Source organism: Prunus avium, chromosome 1, assembly GCF_965620075.1.
Source record: "Prunus avium chromosome 1, drPruAviu1.hap1.1, whole genome shotgun sequence".
Classification (NCBI taxonomy): Eukaryota; Viridiplantae; Streptophyta; class Magnoliopsida; order Rosales; family Rosaceae; genus Prunus; species Prunus avium.
In genome coordinates this window covers 46,044,201-46,062,910 of record NC_142284.1, presented here as the reverse complement: position 1 = coordinate 46,062,910, position 18,710 = coordinate 46,044,201, and the positions used below count along the sequence as shown (strand labels likewise).

The window sequence follows — 18,710 nt, the reverse complement described above, 5'->3', positions numbered from 1 at the left end:
CCTTGTGGGTGGAGATGCTCTAAGAGAGGTCAGGGGTTCGATCCCTGCTCTTGTACGGAGTCACCACTTTGGCCAACACTTTACCCCTTACGGGCCGACCCGGTGTGAGTGGGGATTAGTCTGGGTTGTGGTTAAGGCTTAAAGGTGCCACCCATAGTTGGGGCCCATCCAAGACCACCTCATGGTTCAGAACAAAAAAAAAAAATTGAAGGAAAAAAAAAACAGAGAATAGTTTGCTTTTAAGGTGCTTTTGTTAACCCATTTTGATAATTTATAGGTTTCTTTCTAATTTTCTTTTAATGAAAAAGGAAAAACAATAATAAATAAAGAATAGTGATTATTTTTCTAAACAATTTTGGAAGGCTTCTTTTTTCATTTTTCATTTTTTTCTTTTCTTTTCCCTTGTTTGCCAAATTTAAATAACTATACATTTATCACATATATTTATGTAATAAGAGTGGGGAAAGTCATGAATTGGGAAACTTAAGATTTTTTTTTTGTCCCTAAAACACATCGCACAAGACCGCCTCCCCTTCTTCTCTGTCTCTGTCTCTTTTTTTTTTTTTTTTGAGTATGTCTAAAATTTTCAAAAAGAAAAAAGAAGAAGAATAAGGTGGACTCAGTTTGGGTGATAATTTTTTTTTTCTATTTTAATTATTTAAAAGATATACAATTTTTTATATAATGACTTTTCCATTTTTAAAATACCCTTGAAAACAGAAAGACTAAAATACACTTAAAAATTGATGGAAAATTAAATGGTGTTAAAGTGCAATGACAAATTATGGATTTTGAAAAATTAAAATGACATTTCTCTTTTAAAAAAAAATGATAAATTGAAATTGAGATATAAATTCATGTAACATTTCTAAAAAAATTCCTAAGTAAACATTCATAATACATTTAAAACATATTGAATCCTTGAAATTGAATCACCGCCTATAACATTCTAGAACCTATATAATTCACCAAATATTTATCTTAACTTCAAATATTCATCAATGAATATTAGGCACTCCTTGTAATATGTCCTTTAAATTTACAATTTGACATAAATAAATAATTCATTTATAAGTTTCTTCTAAGTTTAATTATAACTAAGCTCATTAATTGCCATAAAATGACCATATCAACAGTCACATAAAATGATCATGACTAAGAGCTTATTAATTGTCATGAAATGACCACATCAATTGTTATATAAAATGATTGTGGTGAATTTTGTGTATCTAAATAACATTTCTGTTGTTTAAATAATTAGTATTGATAATCAGGGGCAGTAGACCAAAAACAAAATCCGGGTTATTGGCCTTTTGGCGAAGCCATTCGAAAAAAATAAATAAATTAAAAAGAGGGCAGATCCCGTCCGTCTGCTTGGTAATTGCGGAATTGGCATCACACTCACACGCTGCTTCTGTAATTTCGTAATTGTCGTCTCTCGTTTGGGTTTGTTGCTGAAAACCCTAAACAGAGAGAAGGAAGAGAAGAGATGGATTTGGACCAGTGGATCTCAAAGGTGAAGGAAGGACAGCATCTATTGGAGGACGAGCTTCAACTCCTATGCGAATACGTCCGTATCTTTATTTGTTTCTTTCCTTTATATCTAGGGTTTGTGTTAAATTCAAATTGGTTTTTATGATCTTTCTCCCCACTACTCGCCTTGTATGATAACTTTGGTTCCTCGAACAAATCGGAAATCCGATTTCCATATTGTTTTCTTAACATTCTGCGCTGTAAGATCAACAATTGAAACTTCCGAACTCAATTTTTTGTCCACAAATGATTTTTAACTGCCCTTTGGTTGAGCTTGACTAGCTAATAGACGGATATGCTTCAAGATTCAATACCCCTTTGTTTAAAATAGAAAGAAATAACCTTGTTCCCTACTTACTGCCTACATATGTTTAGGCTTGTCTTTGTTTATCACAGAGAGCATGCTACATTACATGACACAGTATTGAACGTTGTAAACTCTCTTAGGCTTGCTCACCCTAGTTCAAACAATCTTTGTTTCATTACATGTCTGTGACCTAAGTGGCAAAAAGTTTTATGATATTGTGATTATATGCTCAATTGCTGTCATTTTTTTTTTCAAAAATTAGCACATTGATTTAATGATATGGAATGTCTCATGCATAAGTATTAGTTATGGCTGCATCTGAGCACCCCAGGAATTTTAATTTGAACCCGTCAATTCTGACCTCCCTCAAACAGCACGCGAGTCTTGGTGGGCCCTGCGTAAATGTTATGAGAGGGAGGTAACCTATGATGGTCTCATGCAATAATTTTTGCACGCACACATTAAAGGTAGTTATTGAAAATTGTTTGGATCAGTATTATTCTTCAGTGTCGTATGGAATTCCTCTGGTGCTCTGTTTGCGGGGAAATATGAACATTCCCATGAATAATTTCAGGTTTTCCTTGTCAATAGGAGGTTTATTTTTTTATTGACCTTATTTATCATTGTAACTATTACAGGTAAAAGAGATTCTTATTGAGGAGTCCAATGTGCAACCTGTAAACAGTCCAGTCACTGTTTGTGGTGATATTCATGGCCAGTTCCACGACCTAATGAAACTTTTCCAGACTGGAGGCCATGTACCAGAGACGAATTACATATTCATGGTATGCTTTTATTTTTCATTATACAGTTGTGATTACATCTCTACACATCATCATTAAATACCATTTGCCTGTTTTCTTGGGGTGCTTAATATTCCTGAATTCTTGGCAGGGAGATTTTGTTGATCGAGGTTACAATAGCCTTGAAGTTTTCACTATCCTTTTGCTTCTTAAAGCGAGGTACATATACCGTAGAATTTTTGTTGGAAGATTGTGCGTATTTATATGGTCAATGGTTAACTGCAGTCATGCACATACTTTTCAAAACAGTACTTCAGTCACACCCACTTCTCTACTGTTTTGGTTCTTATAATTATGCACCATGTTAGTATGCCTTTAACATGCATTGCAGCCCTCTGATATGCAGTGTATGGTTCAGTTGTCATTTGGGTCAGTACTAAATTATCCATTTCAGTACGGTAGAGTCCTTGCTTATGGCATTTATGTTAGAAATTTTACTTGTGAAAAATTATTGTATATAACTATAGATAGATGCACACAAATATGTTGGTTCTTTTAGTTGGTAGAACAATTACAATGTGGAGTTGATAGTTAAGTGCATTGCTCCAAGGTACTTATGTTGAAATGTTAGTCTGTGTGGTTTTAATAGGCTATTGTATTTAAATGTTATTTTGACTGCCAAGTGTCATTAGCTGAGGAGGGAAGCTCTGGATATCATATAGACTAAGTTGTAGATATACAAAAATTGTGCCCATGTTGTAGACCTACACAAATTGTTGTATTTTTACCCTTTCTCTCTTTCTCTTTCTCTTTCTCACCCTCTCTCTCTCTCTGGTTATCATCATTGCTTAATGTGCTTATATCTGTTTTTTTTTTTCTTTTTTCCGATCACAACTTTCTTACTGGTTTAGTGGAGACAAATTTATGTAATTTGAATTTCCTGATAAAAAAGAATGTTGATGAGAAATTTTGCACGATATAGGAGATATAAACTCTTACCTGGCATCTCCATGGGCCTTGATATCTTCAGAGTTTAAGGATTGTTATTATTATTATTGTTATTTTGAAATTGGAAGCAGTTGTTTATTGCTGGCTTCTGTTTCTTTTCTGGCTCATTTTTTTTAGGTGCTGCTTTAGAGTTCTCTAGATCTTTGATTTAGTGGACATTTTGTCCATTGTTTTGTACTATTTATTTCTCTTTAATGTTAGTTTGTTACTAAAAGTTAAGTTTTTAGGGCATCTTGTCTATTGTTTTCTACTATTTCTGTTTCTATAAAATTATCTTGTTTACTACGAAAGACGGCTTTAATTAATATCTGCATCCGGCTATGGTGAAGTGAATGTGTGATTGCTGTTGTTCTTTTCTTCTCTTCCTTCAAGAAGCTAATTTTCCTTTTTTTCTTGATGGTGGCCTATAGGTATCCAGCTCATATTACCCTTTTGCGTGGTAATCATGAAAGCAGGCAACTTACCCAGGTAGACATTGTATAGAGTTTTGGAACAGACAATTATTAACGACTGCCTCAAATTGTATGTTAAATACTCAAATTCAAGCTGAGAGTTTCCATGCTATTTTCCTTTGCTCAAAGCCAGAAAGTACATTTCGTTCATGTGAGCATTATTTGGTTAAAGCTGTTGGTGGCTGAAATGAAGTCATAATTTTTTGTATTCAGAAGTACTTTAGGGCACTGTAACGGAATTGTTAGTTGAGCATGTGATGGAGGCCTAATATAATGGAGTCAATTGCAAGATTTGTTGAGTGCAAAAAATTGAGTTGATAGATGAATTACATCTGAATATATAACTCCCTGAGCTTATTTCAGAAAGCCTTTTGAAAATATATATCGAATTGGAGGGCGGTAAGATATTGTGGTGTTTATGGGAAGGGAGCAATGATAGGAACTTTAAGGATTAGGAGGATATGACCCAGCAGTAAAAAGTCCATTGTCCTTTCAACTTTTATATAGTGGCCTTAAATTTGGCTTTCTATTGAAGAGTTTTGGTTTCTACTTTTTACCTGCTAGTTCTTTCTACTGCTCCTCATTGCATAATGCATACCCCCTTTCCACGGTGAACTGGGAACGCTTCTTTTTTCTTAGTTAAATTCTTATTTTTTTGGGGTCAATATTTTGTAAAAAAGGTATTAAAAAAAAACAAGTATAAAGAAAAGGAATTAATACTTTTTGTGAAACCTTTCATATTCAGACATTCGGTTGGACCTTATTTTCATCACTCTATTCTGGAAGGCAGGAGCACTTCCCTCTGGTTTTGGCACCCCATGGTCTAAGTAGTGATGCTCACACCATTGATGATCATTAACCATAGCATCTCTTCTCAGACCAGAGGCTTAAATAAGGCTGGGGTTGTTGGCATTGATGGTGTGATGGATCTTAATCAATAGTTTTCATCCTTGTTAGGTATATGGCTTTTATGACGAATGCCAGAGGAAGTATGGAAATGCTAATGCATGGCGGTACTGTACAGATGTTTTCGACTATCTGACGCTATCAGCAATTATAGATGGAACTGTAAACCTCCTCTCTCCCTCTCTCTATGTATATGTCTGTGTGTTTGTGTTAGTATGTATCTCTTATCTGTGGTGTACATTTGATAGTGAATATGTTTATTTGGTTTGTCATCCCAGGTGCTATGTGTCCATGGTGGACTTTCTCCTGACATCCGAACAATTGATCAAGTAACCCCTTCTTGATATGCATTTAACTTGTTGATGTATGTTTGTATTTATGTTTTTCATGCATGTTGCTACAGCTGCAATTTTGCATTAGCCACTTTGCATGGAGGCTTCTTGCATGGATATGATTAACAGTTTCTTAGATTCTGTAATTTTGTGTGTTAATCAATTGAAAGAAGCACTTATCCCATGAATGTTAGTTTAGCTTTTCAAAGAAGGACTTATCCTATGGTCTCGTTCTCAAACAAGTTTAGCTTTTATTTTTTTTTAACTCAGTTCCCTCAATTTCAAGCACCTATACCCATGATATGATAATGCTACCATTTGCATGAATTATCTTTTTTTTTTGGGTTACAATCTGCCATTATAATTTGCCATTTCCAGCGTCATCATCACTGCACATGCTTTTTCCTGTAACAGATAAGGGTTATTGAGAGAAACTGTGAAATTCCACACGAGGGGCCATTTTGTGATCTCATGTGGAGTGATCCTGAAGATATTGAAACATGGGCAGTAAGTCCACGTGGAGCAGGTTGGCTTTTTGGATCCAGAGTCACTTCTGAGGTAATTTGATCTGATTTCAAATTAAATAGGATACATACCTGCTTGTTGTCTCTCTCTCTCTCTCTCTCTCTCTCTCTCTTACAAAAGCTTAAGAATTTTCTTTTTCTCCAGTTCAACCACATAAATAATCTTGATCTGGTTTGTCGGGCACACCAACTTGTTCAAGAAGGTCTTAAGTACATGTTTCAAGATAAAGGCCTTGTAACTGTGAGATTCTGAACTTTTTATATTAGTTTTTTGGGGTAAACATTGTAAAAGTTGGATTGAGCAGTTGGGTTCTTGAATTTTGCAGGTCTGGTCGGCACCAAATTACTGTTATCGGTGTGGGAATGTAGCTTCTATTTTGAGTTTTAACGACAATATGGTAAACATTATGAGCTCACCTATGCCTTGTGTTTTTTTCTTAATGATTAATGGAAAATTATCAGATGCAGCAAACTTGTACGATACATGCATATTTAACATTGATTATTTCTAGTTTAAGAGTGTAAAAACATGCCGTTGATGAGGCTTCATCTTCTTTCATTTGAAACAGGAGAGAGAGGTGAAGTTCTTCACTGAAACAGAGGAGAACAACCAGATGAGAGGACCCAGGACAGGAGTACCTTATTTCTTATGATCAGTTGGAGTGATTTGGCTGCGTCATTTGTATAATCATTTAAGTCTTGGTATAGGTGTTGAGAGTACTGTAACAGAGAAGCGCCTTGAATAGGTCGCGGCCTGGTGGATCTCCTTTAATACTTGGCTGTAGATCCTGCCTTGAGGTTGAGGTTTTCCATCTGGTCTGGCTGCTAGACAATTTGACATTCATGGGTTGTGTATTACTTACTAGGTTGCTAATTGTTTTTCAATTCTTAATCCATGCCCGTTACATTTCGTTATGTTTCTTATTGTCTGCCCTGTTTTGGAATACATGTCTACTGTATCATGCAGCAATGCCCAAATTACAAGCATTTTGTTATTTAATATTTATGCCTATTTCTAATGGCACGCATTTCATTCAGAACCCACTTTTATTCGTGACCTGAATTTCTGAGGTTGAAGTAATTTTGTCTTTTTTTAATTTTATGAGGCAGCAAATTATAGCTCGTCGAAAAACGGATGAGTAATTTAATTACAAGTTTGTATTAAGTTACAAGATTTCAAGGATAAATGAACGATATGAATAACCGATAGAATGTCAAAATTGTTCAGCCATCTCTATTTTCAAAAATTGGTCCGGTGATACTGATTAGCAATCTAACTATACATAAATATACTACAAATGTGTTCGATGAAAACCCCGGCATAATGTTAAATAAATGCTAATAGATTTTTCTTTTGATAAATACATGTTAAAAAACGACAATACCATTTTTCGCTTTTCTAGTTGAGTTGAGAGTTGGCCCTCCCTCCCTCCCCACAAAATAAATTCTGGACTCATCCTCATATCATGTAAAGACACAAGATAAGGCAAATCAAGTATCATTCATACTTTGTACAGTACAGATGCCATTTTTGAGAATTGATGAGAGTTTGTGAAATCTTGGGTTGCATTGCAATAAATGGATTATAAAAATAAGCGATTAAATTAGTTTACCAAAAAAAAAAAGGTTTAATTACTAGCCTATTATTAATTATTATATATAGCAAATATGAGAATGGTGATGAGAATGCAAAGTCACAGGGCCAGCAGGGGTGTGAGCTTTGTAAACCTTGTTCAGCAGCTTGTGTACCTTCCAGCAGTTGTATTGTCGTCAATTGGTGCCTCCGCATCCATCACCGTCCGAGCGTCATCGTCATCATCAGAAGCAGCAGCAGCATCAGTGAGGATGAGCCAGAGTGAGCCTCCCCCTCCCCCTCCGATGGCGAAGAAGGTGGAGCATAAGATGGAGATGTTCGGAGACGTGAGAGTGGACAACTACTATTGGCTTCGAGACGACTCTCGCTCCAACCCCGACGTCCTCTCTTACCTTCAACAAGAGAACGCTTACACCCAATTCTTCATGTCCGGTAGGTATCTACCTATCTATTCTTTCCATCTTATCCCTTCGTTTCTCGTCTCATTTGTCTTTGTTACTTGTATTCAACTATTAATTGTCTGTATTTCGACTTTGATTTGATCTTCATTCAACAGCCTTTAATCTATTACTTGCAAAACTTAACCAACACACACATGTTCTTTTAAATAAAATGCAATTATTTTGTTTTTTTTGTTTTTTTGGTTTTTGTTTGCTTGTTTCTAACTTTAGTAGCAAAGCAAAGCAATGTAATTTTATTTTTAATTTATTTATTTACATTAGGAACTAAGAAATTTGAAGATGAACTGTACGCTGAGATAAGGGGGAGGATCAAGGAGGATGATATATCTGCACCTGAACGAAAAGGCCCCTACTATTACTATCAAAGGACTTTGAAGGGTAAGGAATATGTTCAGCATTGTCGCCGCTTAATACCCAACTGTGAGGCTGAGGCCCCACTCTCTGTATACGATACAATGCCCACCGGACCTGATGCTCCTCCTGAGCACGTAATCTTGGATGAGAATATTAAGGCTCAACATCATGACTATTATAGCATTGCTGCTTTTGAGGTAACCAAAACAATGGTGTATATGATTATAACAGATATTGCAGTGGTTTCTTGTTTGATTATACAAAGTTCTCCACTTTGTTGTAATTGCTTTTCAGGTTAGTCCAAATAATAAATTGGTGGCATATGCAGAAGACACCAAAGGAAATGAAATTTATACAATTCATGTCATTGATGCTGAGACAGGTGCTCCTGTGGGACTGCCTCTAGTTGATGCAACATCCTATCTTGAATGGGCTGGTGATGAGGCTTTAGTTTATATTACAATGGATGAAACTCTCCGGCCTGACAAGGTTTGATTCTACTGCTTCAAGCCCTCTGCTTCTCATGTCACGGCATGTTTCACACACCCACTTAGCCTGCATGTTCAATTCTTTGTGCAATTAATTTTTGAGTTGTCATTATTCGAGGACTGGAGAGCATTATAAGATATTTAGCTATCTTATTGGTGTTGAAGTTCTTCATGTTTAGGTAAATATAGAATTTAGCAACTTACCAGTGGTTCTGTTACCGCGCTTCCCCCCATTTGTTTACATCCTATGTATGAGGCTCTCCTGTGTTTATTTTCGTTGACTATTAGATATTGTGCTCAATGACCACAGTCCCATGCTTTTACGTGAGAATACAAATGATTACATAATTTTTCTTGAGAACTGGTGACAATGCCTCATTAGGATGCATCCTCCTATATTTCTGTACAAGTCCTTTCTGTTTTCTTGCTGGTTTGTCTTGTTGTAGTGAGCCAAGAGGTCATGCCTTACCCCTGTCTGGCTCACTCACACAGAAGAGAACTATTACATGCATTCTGTTCGATCGTTTACTTTTATGAATGAAGTGCTGCTTAATCCTTTTTGTTTAGCTTATAGCGTGTTTTCTTTTTAATAGGCATGGTTACATAAGTTGGGAACAGAACAGTCAAGTGACTCGTGCCTCTATCATGAAAAGGATGATATGTTTTCTCTTGACCTTCAAGCTTCTGAGAGCAAAAAATTCTTATTTGTTGGATCTGAAAGTAAAATTACAAGATTCAACTTCTACCTTGATATTGCAAAGCTTGAAGATGGGCTTGTGGTTCTGACACCTCGTGTAAATGGCATTGATACATTTGTTAGTCATCGAGGAAATCATTTTTTTATAAAGAGGAGAAGCGACAAATGTTTTAATTCTGAAGTAATTGCTTGTCCACTGGAAAATACATCTGAAACTACTGTTCTTCTTCCACACAGGGAAAGGTAATCATCAAATTTGGTAGTCGCATCCTCATTCATGACCTTAAAATGTTCATGAATTGACTTGTCATTTTTAAAAAATTTAAGAACTATGAAAATTATGTCGTATGTCCTAGTTTTGGCATTATCAGCTTAAGTGTAAATTGAATGTGATATGCATGATTGAAAACATTTTATATCTAAATGTGATTTGCAGTACATTTTCTAGAAATGAAACTGAACTTTTTTCTGGAGCCTTTCTCTAACTATATTCCTTTGATGTGCTCTTTTAACTGTAAATAAGAGAGATATAACAATGGACGGAGTTAGATGTGTTGTTCAGTCCTCCATGCCATATTGTCCAATTGCTGCTTATGCATTTGCATATTCATTCTAGAATTTTTCTCAGGGCGTGAAAAATCTTTGGCAATTTTTTGACCTTCACTATTTTTAACAGGCACATTTTCTTTCTTATTTTAAGCATACTAATTAGAATTTTCTTCAGTGTAAAAATTCAGGATATACAACTTTTTAGTGATCACCTTGTTGTATATGAGCGTGAAGAGGGTCTACCAAAAGTCACTATCTATCACCTTCCAGATGTTGGACAACCGCTTAAAAGCCTTCACGGTGGTCAAGCTGTTAATTTTTTGGATCCCGCATACTCTGTGGATCAATCAGAATCAGAATTTTCTTCCGGAATTTTAAGATTTTCTTATAGCTCAATGAAAACGCCTCCGTCTGTATATGATTATGATATGAAGACAGGCATTTCTGTTTTGAAGAAGATCGAAACAGTAAGTCATTTTTATTGGCATTTCAAAGCTTGCTATTGTGTCTTATTTAACTCTCTTTATAGGAATGTTATTGGTTCAACTTGCAACAGTAATGAATTTATACTTTATTTTATTTTGGAAATTAAGATTTCGTTTATTACCTTTAATATATATACCTGGCCTCAGGGCTCCTTTGTGTGTGTATGTGTGTGTAAATGTGTTTTTGCGTGTGCATGAGTGTATGTGTTGTGTGAAAATGTTACCTTCTTTAATGGTCATATCTGGTTACTAATGCGAAGTTTATTGTAGGTCTAGGGAGAATGCTGGTTTTGCATGACATGATCATAATATTCACTCATATTATCTCGTTCTTATATTTTTGTTCTCGTTCATTTTCGAATACTCCATATACTGTTATGAATATATACCAACCAAGAAATTGTAGTTTGTATAAGGAAGCTAAGAGAAAGAACATAAGTTGGTTCAGTACGGTCATTGTTCAAAATCGTATAAACTTAACACAACATAGTTTTTTTTTTTTTTTCTGAAAAAAGAAGGGTATGCAATTGGTTTGCTTATTAGTTCGATGGTGTGAGATTTTGTGGGGGAAATAGCAATGAAGTTTCAACCGCAGGAAGTTTATTTACTGTGTAGAAGGACTAATTTGGTTTTCAAAGTTAAATATTTAAAGTGGAACCTTTACGCATTTTCATTTCCTTTTCATATACAGTAGTCACTTCTGTATTGATTACGTTATTGGAAAATGCTTTACACTTCACTTTTTCCCCAATTTTGTCTGCTTTGTTTTTTGTCCCTCCAAGTGTCTTGCATGGAATGAGATCCATGATATCACAGAACCTCGTACATGAGAGAGTCGGCAAAAAAGTTGGGTTGTATGGCATCTTCCTGAGTTATTTGATGCCTGGTCAAGTGTTGCCTTTTCTTACTGTCAAATTAGACACAAATTTCAATATTGTAATTCAGAAGCATTGTTGTCAATTTTGTTTCTCAGGTTTTGGGAGGTTTTGAAGCATCAAATTATGTTACTGAAAGGAAATGGGCTAGTGCTCCAGATGGTACTCAGATTCCAATATCAATTGTTTACAGGAAGGATCTCATAAAACTTGATGGATCGGATCCATTGCTACTCTATGGCTATGGCTCCTATGAGGTAACAAAAGAATTCATAGATTAAACTAGGCACGAGTGATATATTTATATTTTTTTGTTTTTACTGCAAACATTATATTCCAAATGTGACTACATTGAGAAGCATGTCTTGTAAAAAATTTGGGAGATGTTTCAAAATACCCCTTGAGAACTTCTAATTGGTCAATTAACCAAAGTACAGCCCTGAAATCTGAAGCCCTTAAAGATATGTAACCAGAGCCATCTTTGTGATTGCAGTCATTCCCTGCGTTATAGTACTAGAGATTAGGCACAAAGATAAGTTTCTGAATTTTATATGTAACTGCTCTAGTCTTCCTTTTCGTCATTAAAGCCATACACCTCGGGAGAATCAGGAGTCGAGAGATGAGTCCTGATTCCCATGGCTTTTTGTCTGCCTTTTTTAATATATGAACATCAGATGTCTTCTTAAGAAGCTTACAAGTTTTCTTGTTATAGCCTTATAGCATCCGTTTGGATTAGTAATTAGCATGTAAAATTTTGTCTCTGGCCTATGATGCCTAATTCTGATCACAGTTCAGTAATTCTTGTGCAAATACGTTGAAGTTTGTCAGTGGTCCTTTTGGCGTCTTTCTTCTACAGGTTTGTGAAAATCTTTAGAATCCTAATTTCTTGGTCAGAAAAAGCGTTAAAATCCTACTTAAAGCCAACATCTTGGGAGAAGGTGCTTTTTAAGGTTTTTGTTTCTGTGTTTCTGATGGATTTCTTGTCTACCCTGTTTTATAACTTATTTTTTCAGTAAGATTATTGTTTCTTACAAAAACAAAATAAAGATCCCAAGTAAAGCCACATATTATGCTTTTCAGAACCTTGAACTTCTTAATGTCGGGTTACTCTTCTGGCTTTGCTCTAATCACTCTGGTGTAACAACTTGCTGACTTTTGTCAAGATAGACTTTAGTCGAGCACATGTAAAATGCTGCAGGAGGCAATATCAAGCCATTGGGATTTTTTTTTCTTCACTTGTATTCATTTCTCTCTCAATGACTCAGAGCCTTATCTTGTCAACAGGTCTGCATAGATCCCAGTTTTAAAGCTTCAAGGCTGTCTTTGCTTAATCATGGTTTTATTTATGCTATAGCTCACATTCGTGGGGGTGGTGAAATGGGGAGGCAGTGGTATGAGAATGGAAAGTTACTAAAGAAGAAGAATACTTTTACCGATTTTATTGCTTGTGCTGAGTATTTGATAGAAAAGAAGTACTGTTCAAAAGCAAGATTATGCATTGATGGAAGGAGTGCAGGTGGACTGCTTATTGGTGCTGTTCTTAATATGAGGCCTGATTTGTTCAAGGCTGCTGTTGCTGGAGTGCCCTTTGTTGATGTTCTGACGACAATGCTTGATCCAACTATCCCTCTCACAACTTCAGAGTGGGAGGTATTTTTCTTTTCCTCACGAGATTCTTACGTTGAAGCATTAACAAGATGAAAGAAATGAAGAAGAAATTCCCTAGTAAAATTGTTTGTTATGAATGCAGAAATACTCTTGCTATGTGTATAATTAGTGAATTTTCTTGGATGACGTAGCTTGCATGTGATGAACATCTAGTTTTATGGACCATCACTTGGGCATTGTTAACTTAATCTCCTTAGAGATTTAATGATTAACTGGGGTGGATAATAATATAATGATCACATCATTTTAAACATCACATAAATGCAACACCAGTTAATAGATATTGTCATCAAATGCAACTTGTATCCTTGTATGGGTCAACCTAAACTTGACATCACGATTTTTCCTTGTTCTTTTCATTTTTTTGCGCTACAAAATTTTTGGAGTTCTTCGCTTGAACTTTGTTTAAATATTCTTTGGTTTTCCAGATCTACCTAATTATATCCATTTGCCCCATCTTTATGATCTTAGGTGACTCTTGTTGACTGCAGTCAGCTTGCCGCTATTTCCTTTCAAAATGTATGTTTAGATACTATTCACTGATATAATTTTGTTTCTGCAGGAATGGGGTGATCCACGTAAAGAGGAGTTCTACTTTTACATGAAGTCGTATTCCCCTGTTGATAATGTGAGGACAATATAACCTGTTCTGTACTGCTTTAATCAGTATCGTTATAACAAGTAAGCTAGAATAACCATAATTTGGTATCATCAAAGTGATCATTTACAGACAACAGACAAATAGGCAAAATTAAAGATTTTTCTCTAATCTTCTGTCCCAGATAAAATTGCCAAGCACTAAGTCATGAATTGTAATACACTCCTAAAATATTTTTTACCTTAATGATCTAAGTTTGGCATTATTTTATGCAGGTTAAGGCTCAAAATTATCCAAACATTCTTGTTACTGCTGGTCTAAATGGTAGGCACAAGATCATAAGACTTTTGCTTCTACAATTTCAATTTCTTCATTATCTTGAAATAGTTGGCATTGCCATGAAAGATTGCAGGGTGCTCCCACGATATAGTTCGTTATTATCTTGAAATAGGAAATTGTCAGATAATTGCATTATCTATATAATTAAAATCTATCGGAAGGCTTGCGGTCTGGAAAAAAGGAACCCTGTTTAAAAAGATTAAGTCGTATTGTACCATGTTGAAAAAGTAGGGTGAGAATGTAATACTTTGATCTTAACTTTAACCCTAGAAGGTTTTAAATAGAGTCTAAGCCTAATCACAGAAAGAAAGTAAATCAAATCAAATCACTTACACGAGTACTTTACACTGCTAAACAAATACTCACGTAGAATCGTAGTTAGAAATACTTTTATTCTCCAACAACAACTGAGCACTGTTAAACACATTTGAATGTTTAAATCAAATCATTATGTTTAGAGGACTTCGTGGGTAGGGCTTATTGGATGTTGGTGGCTGATCCCATGGATGAGACTCAGCTGTGTAATGGAAAGAGGGAAATTATAATTTCATATCTGATAATGCTTTTTTTCTCCTGGCATTCCATTTGAGACACTGGTTTATTGCAACAGATCCACGTGTGATGTACTCAGAACCTGCTAAATTTGTGGCAAAACTAAGGGATATGAAGACTGATAAAAACATCATTATGTTTAAATGTGAATTTGGTGCTGGCCATTCTTCAAAGTCGGGGAGGTAAAATTCTTTTGGCTATTACTTCTGAAACAGAGTGGATTATTCATTTTAAATAAAATTTTATTATCCGTTCATTTTAGACGTAAATGCAAGTCACAATTTTACAAAGGTGAGAGGAACAATTGCTTATAATTAAAAACAGCAAGAACTCTATGGCCTTAAAGATCGTTGAAGTCTGAAGTATTTCCATGCATTCTCTGTAAGGAACTAATTTGTGTTTCTTCCCCATTCTTGTTTGTTTGGTGCAGATTTGAGAAGCTTCAAGAAGATGCCTTCATATATACCTTCATTATGAAGGCTCTGGATATGGTTCCTGCACAAGGATCTGGGCTGAATTAATTAGACTGCTCCAGGTAGGAGGATGTGGTGCAAATAATATAGGATTCACGTCACAAAACAATACATATAAAAGACACTTTTCTTTTTTCTATTTTGTCGTTTTTTTTTTGGTCTGGTATGGTGACGTTAGAATCTAATCGGAATCCAATCGGGGCAAAAAAAAAATAAACTTGGGTTGAGTGGGATTTCAAGTGCTCCGCACAATCTCCAACCCATTTACAGGCCTACATTGGAGACTCTTCTCTACATTTTTCTGTTGACTGACCTTTTTTTTTATGGGTAAACGTTGAATGTGACATTATTAGACGGAAATAACGACTAACTGTAGGGAAGTGATTCTGCGTGTGCCAATCCAACTACACAAGCAAAACAACCATTTTCAAAAACTAGCAAGGTTGGATCAGTTCAGTTAATCATATATATTTATGGAAGGAGAGAGCCATAAGAAATTGACGTTCAACTGAACAGAAGAAGGTGAAATGGGCCTTATATTCAAAGTTCAAACATTTCATTTCCAGTTCAACCCTCCCTCGGTGTATGTATCGGTTGAATGGAATAATCTTTCCTTCTGACCCAGAAAAAATGAAAAAAATAATCCTCTTACCTACCAGTCCTTTTAATCCTCAACAATCCCTAGTTGTGAGGGTGAGTTATCCTTGCACCTCTCTAAAGTTTAAATTGATTTATAATTGGCTTATTTATTATTTATTATTTATTTTGGGTGAGGATTGAATGAGGGTTGTAGGTGTTAGGGATATCACTTTTTGCTCTCCCGATCGATGCAATGACACATGAGATAACTATTCTACGTGTCATCGTATTATTGATCGAAGATAGCGAAATAGTGATATCCCATTAAAAGTAAGGTTTTTTTGTTTGTGTACCAACACCATCTGTGAAGTAGCAGGGATAGCAAAACGTAAGTTTTTCTGGTTTGTGTCACATCTATGAAGTAGGAACCCTTTTCCAAACTGCATAGAGTCATCTACAAAAGCTAAGGCGAAAATCCCGACAAGTAAAGTAGCAAACAAAACAGAACAGAACAACCATAAAACAAAACAAAACAAAACCTTATCTCTTATCTCTTCCCAACAACAGAGCTTTCACAAGAACCGAGTCTTTTTACGTCTCTCTCTCTCTCTCTCTCTCTCTCTCTCTCTCTCTCTTGTTGTATTGTAGCTTTTCCCTTGGCTTGATTGCTGATTAGAAAGAATTTAGAATATCTAATCAAATTTATAGAATTGAGCAGCAGCAGCAATAATGCCATCTTCATCGCTTCGATCTTCTTCGGAGTCGGAGAGCAGCAGCCAGGAGTACCTGCAAAAGCTCTTAGACTCGGCCCGCCCCTTCCTCCGTGGCGAGCTGGAGGCGATCGACGAGAATTTGCCTTCACTTGTGGGTGTGCTGCGCTCAGTTGGAGCAGGTGAGTGCTGGCACAAGCATGGCACCTTTCTTGACCACCTGGTTGACATGTACCGCATTCTCAAGATATGGAAAGCCCAAGATTCTGTCTGCCTTTGCGGCCTCTTTCACTCTGCTTATTCCAATTCCTATGTCAACCTCGCCATATTTGATCCCTCAACCGGCCGTGACGTGGTCCGCAGCCATGTTGGGGAGGCTGCAGAACGCTTGATTTACTTGTTCTGCGTCGTCCCAAGACAGTCTCTAATTCACGACGACCTTTTGTTCCACTACACAGACTCGGAGCTCGTTGAACATCTCAAACAATCTGAGGTATCGCTTGCTGCCCCTGCCACTAATTCTAATTCTAATAATCAGGATCAGATTTTGGAGGATCACTCAGCAGCGCCTTGGAGTTGGAGGAAGAAACTGCAAACTCTTGTTCCTGCTAATGGGATTACAGTGAAGCACATAAAGACCGGGGAAGATGTCTTGGTCTCAAGGAGGGTAGTTGCAGTGTTTCTTATGATGACATTGGCAGATTTCAGTGACCAACTTTTTGGTTTCCAGGACGAGCTGTTTGATAACATAGATGGCCGCCTTGAGTTTAAGGGCAACAACTATGCAGCTCTGTGGCCTGGCGATGGCAAGCCGGGGCTTTGGATGAATTCCATATCAAGAATGGCTGCAATATACACTCTGATCGTGAGAGAGGAAGCGATTTTTGTTCAAGAGAGGAAAATTACTAATGCTACTGCAACTGGAGACAAGTTGGACAAATCTAGAGATGAAGATATTGAGCTGGTGGTGCCACCAGTTTTCGACAAGTGCACAAGGGTTCTGGATACCAAGGAGCAATTAGCTGCAAGGGACTTGTACTGGGAAGCTGTTTGTGGTATGTCGTCATCGTCTAAGAGAGAGATTGTTGATGATGGTAGAGGAGCTGATGATGAGGAAGCGACGGTGGTTCTGTTGAGATCGTGTGTTGAGAGAAACCCTTTTATTGGGGAGCCACATGTGGTGTTGGCTCAGGTTTATTTAACAAAAGCAAAGTTTGAGGAGGCAGAGAGAGAGGCAGAGAGAGGGCTGACTCTGATGTTGGAATGGGGGAGTGCTTGGGACAAGAGGATGTCTTGGGAAGGATGGATTGCTTGGGCAAGAGTGCTGCTAATGAAGGCAAGAGACAGATCATGGCCACAAACTTCCTGGGGCATCCTCAACTTGGGCCTTGTCAAGTAGACACTACTCACTCACTCCATACACACATCCACCCATCCGTCCGTCCGTCCGTCCGTCTGTCATCTTCGTATATAAATAAACAAATAAATAAAAGCTCTCATGAGTCATGAATCAGTCCTCGTACGGTACCTTGAATCAATAAAGGGCATGCACCTCCTCGAGCTCTAGCTCCAGCTCCAGGTATGCTGTGTATCAGTTGTGCGTGTGTGTGTAGGAATGAATGTTTTCCAGGACAGGACATATCTGGATGTTTTCTGGACATATAATGTTTTCTAGGACAGGACATATGTGGATGTTTACAAATAATGTTTAGTGTCATATATATGAAGGAAAGAGTGATGTTTTTCTTCTCTCTTGCCAATACATAAGCATCAGTGTTTGCAACATAATTTAACCTTGCAAGAGAAGATTACCATATACATATATGGCCAGTCAACCGGTAATTGGAGGAGGGGGAATTCGACCACAAAACTTCGAGGGTAAGGGTAATTGCTCTTAATCATTTCAACTACGAGGCCCCGCTAATAAAGTTTCCTTTTTAAAACATGTCATGTTGATCCATATAAACTTTGAACATGAAACAAGAATCATATGGTAGGACCCGCTAGGTTTTTTAGCTTTACAAGATTAGGTAATACTATGCCTGCCTAAAATATCTTCTTCAACTTGAAAAGACTCCGAAATCTTGGTTTCCAGTTCCGCATAGATTCAACATCCTAGTCAACATTGTCGATCCATATGCATTCATTGGGGGCCAATTCCCCTTTAAGCGCAATCAACGCAACCTAATCTAATTCAGGTTTGATCACTCATTTACGAGGAAACCCAAATCATTGAATTTATGTTCTTTGACAAATATAACATGTCATTTGATTTGAGACACAGATTTGGTCCATGGTTGAAATTGGTGTCCACGATATTACTTACACAAATAATTTTATTTATAATAATGCTTCAATCAAATTTCGTTTTCTCTCAAAAAAAATAATAATAAATCTTCAAAACACGTCTTTATTGATTGGAAATAAATACTAAACTTTTATTTTAGAATTCCTCATTTTCAATCACCATCAAACTATAACAC

The 18,710-nt window shown here is 36.5% G+C and overlaps 3 protein-coding genes across 3 annotated transcripts; all 3 read left to right on the top strand.

Annotated features, from left to right (window-relative positions):
• Positions 1 to 1,288: 1,288 nt before the first annotated feature.
• On the top strand, positions 1,289 to 6,720 carry LOC110763902 (phytochrome-associated serine/threonine-protein phosphatase). Its single transcript, XM_021966797.2, has 10 exons — positions 1,289 to 1,570; positions 2,479 to 2,625; positions 2,735 to 2,802; positions 4,002 to 4,059; positions 5,001 to 5,111; positions 5,228 to 5,278; positions 5,696 to 5,839; positions 5,951 to 6,046; positions 6,132 to 6,203; positions 6,375 to 6,720. Exons 1-10 carry the CDS (start codon positions 1,490 to 1,492, stop codon positions 6,456 to 6,458), a joined length of 912 nt encoding a protein of 303 aa, XP_021822489.1. The 5' UTR covers positions 1,289 to 1,489; the 3' UTR covers positions 6,459 to 6,720.
• Positions 6,721 to 7,269: 549 nt separating this feature from the next.
• Positions 7,270 to 15,232, top strand: LOC110763905 (Prolyl oligopeptidase family protein). Its single transcript, XM_088254129.1, has 11 exons — positions 7,270 to 7,831; positions 8,122 to 8,411; positions 8,509 to 8,703; positions 9,296 to 9,642; positions 10,124 to 10,415; positions 11,407 to 11,565; positions 12,593 to 12,958; positions 13,539 to 13,604; positions 13,850 to 13,898; positions 14,524 to 14,647; positions 14,896 to 15,232. The coding sequence occupies exons 1-11, from the start codon at positions 7,474 to 7,476 to the stop codon at positions 14,984 to 14,986; spliced, it is 2,337 nt and encodes a 778-aa protein (XP_088110255.1). The 5' UTR covers positions 7,270 to 7,473; the 3' UTR covers positions 14,987 to 15,232.
• Positions 15,233 to 16,020: 788 nt separating this feature from the next.
• Positions 16,021 to 17,976, top strand: LOC110754579 (E3 ubiquitin-protein ligase). Its single transcript, XM_021955656.2, has one exon. The coding sequence runs from the start codon at positions 16,247 to 16,249 to the stop codon at positions 17,624 to 17,626; it is 1,380 nt and encodes a 459-aa protein (XP_021811348.1). The 5' UTR covers positions 16,021 to 16,246; the 3' UTR covers positions 17,627 to 17,976.
• The last annotated feature ends 734 nt before the right edge of the window (positions 17,977 to 18,710 follow it).